The sequence below is a fragment of the Bipolaris oryzae genome (assembly GCF_000523455.1).
Source record: "Bipolaris oryzae ATCC 44560 unplaced genomic scaffold scaffold_102, whole genome shotgun sequence".
Taxonomy (NCBI): domain Eukaryota; kingdom Fungi; phylum Ascomycota; class Dothideomycetes; order Pleosporales; family Pleosporaceae; genus Bipolaris; species Bipolaris oryzae.
This window is the reverse complement of record NW_006911378.1, coordinates 63492-74542: the sequence shown is the minus strand read 5'-3', so window position 1 is coordinate 74542 and position 11051 is coordinate 63492. Positions and strand designations below refer to the sequence as shown.

Here is an 11051-nt window from a genome sequence, read left to right as displayed (position 1 = left end):
TCAGCCAACTGGTCCAGTACTTGGGCGTGTCTTCTTCCTGCCCTTGGGCGCCGGCGTGTCACCTTCTTCACGCTTGCGTTTGGTGGGTCGACTGCTCCCGCCCTTGGGCCGGTAGGCTGTGTCATCATCTCCGCCGCCAGTCTTCCGCCGTCCCTTTGCGGTCTCTGGCGCGGCTGAGTCTTCGTCGTCATGGTGGTCGCGCGGGCCTGGGGTACCTATGGCTGACTCTCGTTTGGCCTTTGCGCTCGCCTTTGTTGCCTTTGGGGCTGCCGACTTCTCTGAGAGATTCTCGTGATGTGCGCCGTCCTTGTCCTGCAGGAAGACCTGGGGCTGGTGCTTGCGCAGCCAGTTGTAGACGCTGTCGGGATTGCGAACAGTAAGGTCCTTTTCGCTGAGAGGTGGCTGGGCTGAGGCGAGGCGGATGGGGCGGCCATGCTGCAGGGACTGGTCGAAGCCGGGCTGCTCGAGAAGCTGATCAGTGGCCAACAGGTACTCGTCCTCGTGGGTGGGCGACATGTAGCCAGGAGCATGCTCGCTGAGGTCGATGCCGGGGACTGGATGTTCGGCAAAGTCCTGGCGTGTGGTGTGAGGGACTTTATGCTCGAGGCTGGCGAGTGACTTGAGCGTGTGATGTATTGACTGCGACGAGTGTAGTTGGTCGGCGCGTGTGGCATACTGCTCGGGCGTGATGTTTCCGCGGGCGAGGTCGTCTCTCAGGGTCTGCAGCTGCTGCTTGATAGCTTGGGGACCGGGGCCCGACTCAAGTGAAAGCATGGCGGTGTCTGCGGGGGACAGGCTGCGCAGGTCGAAGCGCAGGCGGGGGTTGACGCGCGTCTGGTCGTTGAGCTCGAGGAGGATATCCAGCAGCTGGTCGTTGTTCTCTTGAAGGCGGCGCGCGGTGCCCATGGCCTTCCACTCGTGTTTGATGAGGTTGTCGCTCTCCGTCATAGCCTCGTCGAACTTGATGCGCATCTTGCGATACTTGCGTCTTTGGGAACATGGTTAGCTGATGGGTCCTCGATATGCGATGGCGCGTCCTTTACCTCCACGATCGCTTGACAGGCCTGTGTGTAGCATCGGCGGCGTCGGTCTGGTGTTGCTCCTGCACAGGATTGGTGGCGGTGGTGGTCGTGGTAGCCGTGGTAGCCGTGGCAGTGGTGTCATTGGCGTCGCTGGCCGCAGCGGGTGGATGGGAAGCCATGATGGGCGGCGGGTTGGGGATGGGGGGAGGTGAAGGAGAGGCGGGAGATGGGCGGTGCTGGGCGAGGGCTGGTGGGCGACGAGGGCGCGTGTGTTCTAGAGGGCCATGGTTGCGCGCGGTGCACGGCCTCGGTGGTTGTGAGCAACACACGGCCTCTGGGAGCATCAGGTGGATCTGGCTCCTCCTTTACTACTGCTACTGCTACTGCTACTGCTACTGCTACTGCTACTACTACTGCTGGTCACGGAAAAGCATCATTCACCCTCGCTGCTGCCATTGCCCTCCATCACCTCTTCGCTCTCCATCTCGCCACCTGCTCTCCCTGCGTCTGATCAGCCTCGCCCTGCAAGCTCGGACAAAGACCGGGAGGGTGTTGCATTGCCAGAAGACCCTGAAGGTCCCGCCTGCCGCTTTGCTCCTTCTGGACCATTTCCGCCAGGTCACTACGACTGCGACCACAACCACGACAACTGCTGTCCCGACTGCTGCTGCTGCTGCTCCGGGTGCTCGTATTGCTACTGCTGTCTCTACTCCTATTCCTCCTTCTCCTCCTTCTCGTCCTATTGTCAAGCCGACCCGTATATCTTCTCTCAGGCACCGGGCCTCTGATCCACTCTACCCTGCCATCCATTATCCACCACCCTTTCACCCTCCCCGCCCGTCCGCCCGCTGCCGCTACTGCTACTACTGCATACATACATCAATACCGCCAAACTGTCGTCCATACTCCTCAACCCCACATCTCGTCTCAAGTTCGCTGGCGATCCCCGGCCCCGCCAATCGCCCTCGACGTCTGCCTACTCCAACATGTCGCTCCAACCCTCGAGCTCAAAGGACGCGCGCCGCCGCCGTAGCAGTAGTCTTGTCTACAAGGAACCTCCGGAGTCGCTTGAGCAGCTGAGCGACCAGTCGGCACTGCCCAATCTCAACGTCGAATGGGTCAATGCAAAGGGTGAGCCACCACAGCCATGCACAATGCGACCTCTTGGCTGACTCTCGCAGGTGCATGGGCTATCCACTTTGTCCTCATCTTCTTCGGCAAGATCTTGTTTGATATCATCCCAGGCATGACGCAGGAAGCATCTTGGACCCTCGTCAATCTCTCGTACGTGGCCGGCTCCTACCTTATGTTCCACTACGTCCGCGGCGTCCCCTTTGACTTCAACTCGGGTGCCTACGACAACCTCAACATGTGGGAGCAGATCGACAACGGCGACCAGTATACCCCAGCCAAGAAGTTTCTTCTCAGTGTCCCCATTGTGCTGTTCCTTGTCAGCACACACTATACCAATTACGGCTTGACATATTTCCTCATCAACTGCTTCGCCACCATAGCAGTAGTTATTCCCAAGCTGCCTTCGGTATGTCCTTCCCCCTACATATACAGACACCAGTCCACTAACTCGTCGACAGCTTCACAGGATACGATTCACTTTCTTCAACAACCCTCCCGATGACGCCTAGTCGACCCCTTTCTTTTCATATCTGCATAGGTTGCATAGGTTGCATAGGTTGTAATTTTGACTGTATTTTTAATACTACCCGCATTAGGCCATGGACAAATTGAGTAGCACTACCGCGCGGGCAGGCGGCGTTTAGGCACTGTAGGGGAAAAGGCGCTTTATTCATACAAAAGTAGCGGAATTCATCCTTTCGCGGTTCTCCGCCAAGGTTGTGGCTGGTTCAGCCGTACATCGCATTCTACCTTGACCTCTCCCCCTGGATGCCTCGCCGTGTCTGCAATATGTCCCAACCAACTTGGTCAATATTTCAGCACCGCCATGCTCGACACCGTGCAGTTGGTCTTGCAGTATGCAATATCTTCTAAATCTGCATAGCGCAGTCCGAGCGCACTTTTTTAGCAAACATTCGGTCAACTGTCCGTCATCTATTACGCATCATTGTTTGATTTTGAGTCTAACATGTCTGCATAAAATATAGACGCAACCTTCCATGCTTCCACAATCCCCGGGCCAAGGTTGTCTTTTTGCACAGAGAGGCGTTTCCATACAGCGCACCAGACTCTTTTAGCCATTGTATCGGTCGTCTGACGTCACCAGTACAGAGCGCGTTACCCAAGCTCCGAGCTTGCAGCCTCGCAGAGTCTTTACCTCTCGCAACCTCGAATCGACTAACCTCGTCGTCTCGACTAGTATTTTCATCATGGCTTGGTCTCAGCTCGAGCCGACGGGCCCGCACGTCACATACCTAGTGCTCACCTTCTTTCTAATACTCTATGCTCTCTTCTCGCTCATGATACGCAACCGGCTCCACCTTTCGGAGCCACCACTAGCCACATTATTTGGTATTGTGAGTGTTGCACAAGCGCAAGCCACACACGAGCATTTCCTGACTGCAGCCAATACAGATTGTCGGACCACGTGCCCTCGGCCTTTTGAAGCCTTATGACTGGGGCTTTTCCGTACGCGAAGCAGCATCCGGTCCAACAAGCAATTATACTGACTATTAGCAGGATGACACAATTCAAGAAACCACCCGCCTGATTGTCGGGATCCAATGTTTTGCTGTCGGCCTAGAGCTCGAGAATCACTATCTCTCCAAAAAGAAGTATGCATTGTTAGCCCTGCTGGGACCAGTCATGACTTTCGGCTGGCTCATCTGCGCCCTGTTTGTTACCGTTATATTTGAGACAGACGTTGTGACGGCCATGACAATCGCCGCCTGCCTCACACCCACCGATCCCGTCCTCGCGGCCTCTGTGCTCTCCAACAGCCAGTTCAGCACACGAGTACCGAAGCGTATCAGGGATCTTCTGAGTGCAGAAAGCGGTTGCAATGATGGCGTCTCGTTTCCTTTCTTGTACATTGGCCTCAGCCTACTCCTCAAGAACACGGCAGGTGGTGTCTTGAAGAAATGGTTCCTTGTCACAATACTATACCAGTGCGCAGTGGGTATCATTATAGGTATCGTGCTCGGACACATCTTCAACCGACTTTACCGCCTCTCGCATGCCCGCGAATGGATGGGCGAGGCTTCGTACCTCACTTTCTATCTTCTTGCCGCCGTATTCTCAATTGGATTGGCATCAGTCCTTGGAGTGGACGACTTCCTTGTGGCCTTTTTTGCAGGCCGTGGATTCTCTCACAGGCAAAAGTCGCCCATGGCCGATACTGCTCTTCCTGTCATTATCGACATGATGATCAACTCGGCATTCTTTGTCTTCTTTGGCGCAATGATACCTTGGGAAAGTTTCAGCGCCTTCGACGCCATTACACCCGCTCGGCTCATTGGCTTCCTCATCCTCATCCTTCTCTTCCGCCGCATTCCTATCGTTTTCATACTCTTCCAGGCAAACATGCTGCCATTTGTCAAGACGACGACTGAAGCCCTCTTTGTTGGACACTTTGGACCTATGGGTGTTGGGGCACTCTTCCTCGCCATTGAGGCACGTGCACAGCTTGAAACTGGCACTTCTTTACCTTTGCCAAACCCACCAGACGATCTCCCGATCGAGAGGCAGAGAACCGTCACGTTAATCTGGCCAATTGTATGCTTTGTTGTGCTCGGCAGCACAATGATACATGGTTTCAGCACACTTGCTGTCAGCATCGGAGGTCATTTTGCGCGCAAAGAGGGCGAACGTGCTCCACTGATAGGAGCCGAGAGTGAAGGGTTACATGACATGGTTCATGATGAAGAAGTCGAAACCGAGGTTGAAGACATTGATGCGTAGGTGATTCGTTGAGACGAGCTGTGCATATGCCTCGTACAAGAGTCTGCTGTACTCGATGCCCATCATGCGAGATCTGTCTATTGACGGATGGAAGATGGTTGTGCAATGACAGTCTGGATCTATTACATGAGATTAGAAATGCGGGTTGATAACGATATGAAGTAATGGAACAGTATCAGTATCCACTGTTGATTGAAACCCCTTCCGGACATGATCGCCTCTGCGTGTCCAAGACTTTCCTAATGTGGTATAGTACATCTGCGCTGTTTATTCCCGTCGAATGTCTGGCTTGGCCACCAACTCTCCTAACAACACCAACTATCGAGATGGCTGGCAAGGACTTGGGAGAGCAGGCGGTGCCTCATTCATCGCCCAATACCACTTCTCACAAACGCAAATTTGCTGCTGGTGCAGTGCTTTGCTTAGCAGCTCTGGCAATACTCAGAAACTGTGCCACCACACCTACAACATGGAGCTTTCTCTCGAATTCAAGCAAATCTAGACTCGATTTGCAATGCCAACAAGCCGATCCTCTCTTTCCTTCAAGAAAGACAAAAGAGTTGGACGATATGGAGAGCTATCTGACCTCTGACGACTTCCGTAATGTTGCTATCGAGCGCTTATCAGGCGCTGTCAAGATCCCCACCCAGAGCTACGATGATATGGGCGACATCGGCGCGGACCCCCGATGGGACATTTTCTACTCATTTGCAGACTACCTCAGCAAGACCTATCCATTGGCGCATGCGACACTTCAACTCGAAAAGGTCAATACGCATGGCTTGCTGTACACATGGACTGGCACCAATCCCGGCTTGAAGCCCAACTTGCTCATGGCGCATCAAGATGTCGTGCCTGTCCCAGATTCGACTCTCAAGCAATGGACGCACCCGCCTTTCTCAGGGCATTACGACGGAAAGTTTGTATGGGGAAGGGGTGCAAGTGACTGCAAGAACCAGCTCATGGCTATCCTGAATGCTATTGAGGCGCTCATTGCTGCCGACTTTACACCTCAACGAACACTCATCTTGTCTTTTGGCTTTGACGAGGAAATCTCTGGCGGAGAGGGGGCGAAGCATCTTTCAGCCTACCTGTTGAAGAAATTGGGACACAATTCAATCGCTGCTATCGTCGATGAGGGCGCGGTGAACATTGAAAGCTGGGGCGCCAACTTCGCCATTCCAGGTGTTGCAGAAAAGGGCTATGTCGATGTTGATATCGTCGTGCGTATGCCCGGTGGCCATAGCAGCATTCCGCCACCGCACAACGGGATTGGTGTTGCCAGTGAACTTATTACCTTGATTGAAGCGAACCGCTATGAACCGCACCTCGCAGACGAAAACCCCTATCTAGGCTTGCTTCAATGCGGCGAAAAGTATGCACCCGAATTTCCACACCAGCTAGGAAAGCTTCTGGACAAGCGCTCCCGACGCCACGGAACCTGCAATAAGAAAGACGACCTCGCTCTTGAAGCCGCCAAAGCAGGACCAGGCATAAAATACCTCTTTACTACCTCCGTCGCCGTCGACATTATCCACGGCGGCGTCAAAACCAACGCCCTACCCGAGCGTACCCAATTCACAGTGAACCATCGCATCAACGTCGGCTCCACCTCTTCACAAGTCAAATCCCACATTTCCTCCTTGGCCGCCCAAGTAGCTGAAAAGTACAATCTCACACTCCACGCGTTCACCGGCGAAGAAACACCTTCCAGCATCTCTCTTTCCCACGGTCCCACAATTTTGGAACCCGCGCCCATAACTCCGACATCGCTTGTTCAATCTTCTTCTTCCTCTAACGCTTCGGTCTCGACTACCACCACTCCTTTTGCCCTTCTTGCAGGCACCACGCGCGCACTGTATGGCCGCGATCTGATTGTCAGTCCAGGACTTATGACGGGGAATACAGATACAAGGTTCTACTGGGATTTGAGCGAGCATATTTTCCGATATGGGCCGGGCTGGGATAGGGAGCAGGTTGGTTTGGGGAATATTCATACAGTAGATGAGAAGGTGGGTGTTACGGCGCATCTGGATACTGTGAAGTGGATGGTGGGGTGGATTAGGAATGTGGATGAGGCGGTTATTTGAGGGATTGCGAGATTAGGTTGTGAAAGGATTGAAGAGAGTACGGTGATGTACTGTGCTGTGTCCTTTTGAAGTATGTAGGCGGAGATTGGCACATAGCTGACATGTGCCATCAGTAGATGAAGTAACGAATTTCCAAACGACAACCGTGTCTAGCTGTATGGCAACCACTTTTCCTCGTATATATACACAACAACCAAGCTCATCGTGTAACTTATAATATCTGAAAGAACTAGTTGCCCATTCTTCTTCCCCGCCCTAACCCTCTTCTGCAACTCCTCTAACAACCTCTTACACCGCGCACACTTGGATGTTTCCAAATCCGACCACCCACACTACCGGTATATCGCTTTTGCTTCCTATGTTTCTCTCCTGTTAGAACGCAACCCGCAACCATTTCCCGCCAACCGCCATCTCCAACAACATAAAAAGAGCAAACTCACATCCGCAAAAACCTGAACCCCACCCCTATGCCCCTTCGTATACCAGAATCTCCCAAACCAACAGCCCAGGCTCAAACAGCACAGGCATCAATTCCAACTCAACCAGCCCCCTCGCCAAACCATCCAAATACCCCATCCCTGGGACCGGCCGTGCAGTCCACCGCTATTCGCCTTCTCGTTTGAAGACCTTAACGTCCAGTCATCTACCTTACCGTTCACCGGGAAAGAGAAGAAGGAGGAGACATACCAGTCTTTGTATCAACCACACCCCGCGGATCCCCCCCTTTGCAACGCCCGCGAAACCGGGCACCACAACCCCTGGCACCTTTTCCTCGGGAAGCGGCTAAAGTCCTACAGCATGCGTATCATTCGCGTCAAAGTCTCCCTCGCTGTGCTCATCGAACAGAGGATTGGTGTAAGCGACAGCTTGGATGTCGGGGTATACGGGGGCGCATGATGGAGGAGATGATGATGATGGGGAGCGTGGGAGGATCAAGTCCAGCATTCGGAGTTGAAACCGAGGCGCTGGAAGTGAGAGATGGGGGGGGGGAGTTTTTTTTTCAGAGAAGAAGGACGGAAATAAAGATATTAGGCTCTTGATTAGGGCGGTGCGATTGTAAGTAGGGGTGAGGCTTGGGGTCACTGATTACTATGTACTACTACTTCACGTCCTTCCTCAAGTGCTAGGAGTACGAGGGTGTCTGCGACACACCGGGTACAACGAAGTAGCATACCAACGACCCAACACATACGCAAGCAGATCAACGCTCTTTAGGTAATAGATGGTACAAAACCGGTGGCGAGTCAAGTTGTTGGGGCATCATCACGGACTCCGGCGTCGCACCACATGATTTCTACACTTGGAGCCCGGTGCTTGGGACGCAGGGCGAAAACTGCGTTATGCAGAGTTGGCCGAGGTATTATTATTGTGTTGGGGTTAGTGGATAGCAGGATCTTTGGGTATATGTTTGTTCAATTGTATGTGAATAGACTCGTTCCTCTTTGTGTAAAGCAGCAGCCCAACCTCCAAAGCTCTTGATTTGAGGCTTCTTTGAAGCCATATGAACAAAATAGAATCAACACATCAGATATAATGTACAGGAGCTTCGTAGTGTAGAAAAGAAAAATTGTGCCGGCGATTAACCGGCATGTCATTATATTAAATGATTTATAGGTATTGTAAAGCGTGATTGGTAGTTCATCAAGGGTGATGACATAAAAACTTGTGCATCCAAGCATTGTTGCCCTTCTCCGGATCCTCTTTGCTCATCTCGCTTTTCGCGCGTGAAACCTGTACAAACTTGGGCCAGGTATTTGTGAGGACAAGGTACTTGATTTCCTTCTCGGCAGCATCGAAAACCAGCTCATTGAAATTGTCTGGAATCTTGATGTCGGCCAGCGTGCCATCGAGCCAGCCTGGCTCCATGTGTGCCACAGCTCTCAGGTTGGCACGACCAAGGTTGTCAAGGCTGACGGCGCCCTTGAGTTCCTTGATAGAATTGTTTGCGCTCTTGTCGTGAATAGGCATATCAGAAGCGTCGTCTGGGTAAACATTGTCAAAAGGTGTCACGTTGTCGCTTGACGATGATGAATGGGAGTTTCGGCGACGACCAAATAGTGCAACAGCAGCGTCTACGAAGACATGATGAAGTCGCTTCATTTCCTTGGAGGATATGTTGATGGGGAACTCTGAGAATTCGAGAGAGATGAAATGAGCGTAAATGCGGACAGCAGCCACAAATTGATTGCGGTTGTGCTCCGCGGTCGATGATTTGTGCGAAAACCATTGGCGTCGCCAATCTGCCACGTGAGTAAGGAAGCTGACGTTCTCGCCTGTTGTACGGTCAGTGCATGGCCAGCTAGATGATGCGTATGGAGAGAGTACGTACCAGAGAAATCCTTCAATGCAGCAAACTCAAGGAGTGGCATAGGGTTGGTTCGGAGAGCGTTCTCCATAGCAGTCATCGTCAAGATATCTGACTTGGAATCAAACGACTGTTTGCTGAAGCTGGAATCGCCAACGGACTGGAGGGCGGTTGATCCTGAGAACTCGCTAGGGCTCTTCTTCGGCTCATCACCAGTAGCTTCGCCCAAGCCGTTGGTCGCTTGACGCGCCTCCCAATCAGCGATAGCATCTAGTGTCTCTTGGCGAAGCTTGTTGCCTTGAAGCACATCGCGAATGGTAGACCCAATCGTGAAGATCTCTACCAGGCCGAAGCAGACAGCGAACCAAAGTGGTGGGGGAAAGACCATGTTTACAACCCCGAACTCGGGAGCGTAGAGACCAGCAAGCCACAGAGGGGATGCTGGAAGACTGCGAAATGTCAGCAGAGTGCTGGGTGCACGGTTTGGGAAAGACATACCCCACAAGACAACAGCAGATGGTCTGCAGACGCCAACCGTGAACATCGCGGATACCCCGAGATTTGAAGAGAATCCAGGGTGCGTATATCCAGGACCAGAAGAACTGCCATACAATCGACAGCCACCACTCCCAACCTTTGCTGCAGTTCATGCGTACTTCCATGCCGGTGCCTTTGACCGTGTAGTCGAGGATACCGTAGTTGTCGTGGAACTTCCTTGAAGCAAAGAAAATAAAGAAAACGAGGGCCAACTGGTCACTATGTTAGATACAAATCCTCTCGAATACGTGCTGACAGTCTTACTTGGAAAGCCATGCCGATCCCGATGAAAATGAGTGTTCGTTTGATCTTATCAGCACGCTCCAGTCCCTGTGCGATTCTTCGCCATCGGCTGTTGGCAACCTCTTGCGCCGCCTTCTCATCGATTGGCGCATGGTCCTTGAGCGAGCTCATGCGAGCAAACTGCTTTTGACGGCTGGCGATGTGTAGAAACTGACTGTTCGAAGCATGGAACAATGCTGATCGAGATTAGTATGTTACTTGCGTCCTTGATCAAGCAAGAATACGTACCCATGCCCACTGGCACCAAGACTGACATCATCCAGAACTCTACGGAGCAACTGACGACGGGGCCAATCACGTATGCTAATTGTAAGTAAAGTCAGCTTATACTCTCAACGTATCAAAGACAAGTAGACTTTGATGAAGGAAACAATCGACTTGTCATCGACAAGTTCCTATTAGGATTTGAGAACATAATTGTCTGACTTTACTTACCGAGACAGCAGATAGAACCATAGACGTGTAGTGGAATAATACCAGCGAATAACAGTGGCAGTCTTCGGATGCGAAGAGAGGGGTGCTGACGATGAAACCAAAGAAATCCAAGACATGCGACAAAGACAACGTTCCAGGCGATGAAGATGCTGGTGTAAACCCACCCGAGGGTGTCGAGCATGACGTGGGGGGCCTCCATCTTGTTGTGTAAGAAAATTGTACAAAGGAGTGTGTTGAGCGTCGCAATCGACGAAACTGGTAATCGAAAGGCTATGGGAAAAGTCGTGCCTTATACGGATGCGTTGCGCTGAAGGGGTATCGCTGACAGCATTGCCATCGGCGAACCATTGCGCGTAGGGGTTCAGCACACAAAAAGATCGACGACGAAACCAGCCGGCCTAACTCTTGGACACGGGAATCGCCCGACTATGCACAAGCGACTAGCGTGGCAAAAGAGGCTTGTGAGGGAACGATATATCGTTAGTG

The 11051-nt window shown here is 52.4% G+C and overlaps 4 protein-coding genes across 4 annotated transcripts; 2 read left to right on the top strand and 2 right to left on the bottom strand.

Annotated features, from left to right (window-relative positions):
• On the bottom strand, window positions 1–1201 carry COCMIDRAFT_27816 (uncharacterized protein; the record flags this gene model as incomplete). The annotated part of the gene is made up of 2 exons (XM_007691535.1): window positions 1–988; window positions 1044–1201. 2 exons carry the CDS (start codon window positions 1199–1201, stop codon window positions 1–3), a joined length of 1146 nt encoding a protein of 381 aa, XP_007689725.1.
• Window positions 1202–2008: 807 nt separating this feature from the next.
• On the top strand, window positions 2009–4895 carry COCMIDRAFT_38344 (uncharacterized protein; the record flags this gene model as incomplete). The annotated part of the gene is made up of 5 exons (XM_007691541.1): window positions 2009–2153; window positions 2204–2562; window positions 3380–3511; window positions 3570–3623; window positions 3675–4895. 5 exons carry the CDS (start codon window positions 2009–2011, stop codon window positions 4893–4895), a joined length of 1911 nt encoding a protein of 636 aa, XP_007689731.1.
• A 326-nt stretch (window positions 4896–5221) lies between these two features.
• On the top strand, window positions 5222–6985 carry COCMIDRAFT_6849 (uncharacterized protein; the record flags this gene model as incomplete). The annotated part of the gene is made up of 1 exon (XM_007691529.1): window positions 5222–6985. One exon carries the CDS (start codon window positions 5222–5224, stop codon window positions 6983–6985), a length of 1764 nt encoding a protein of 587 aa, XP_007689719.1.
• Window positions 6986–8626: 1641 nt separating this feature from the next.
• On the bottom strand, window positions 8627–10764 carry COCMIDRAFT_100007 (uncharacterized protein; the record flags this gene model as incomplete). The annotated part of the gene is made up of 7 exons (XM_007691554.1): window positions 8627–8841; window positions 8878–9258; window positions 9315–9739; window positions 9789–10039; window positions 10092–10306; window positions 10359–10433; window positions 10566–10764. The coding sequence occupies 7 exons, from the start codon at window positions 10762–10764 to the stop codon at window positions 8627–8629; spliced, it is 1761 nt and encodes a 586-aa protein (XP_007689744.1).
• Window positions 10765–11051: the final 287 nt, after the last annotated feature.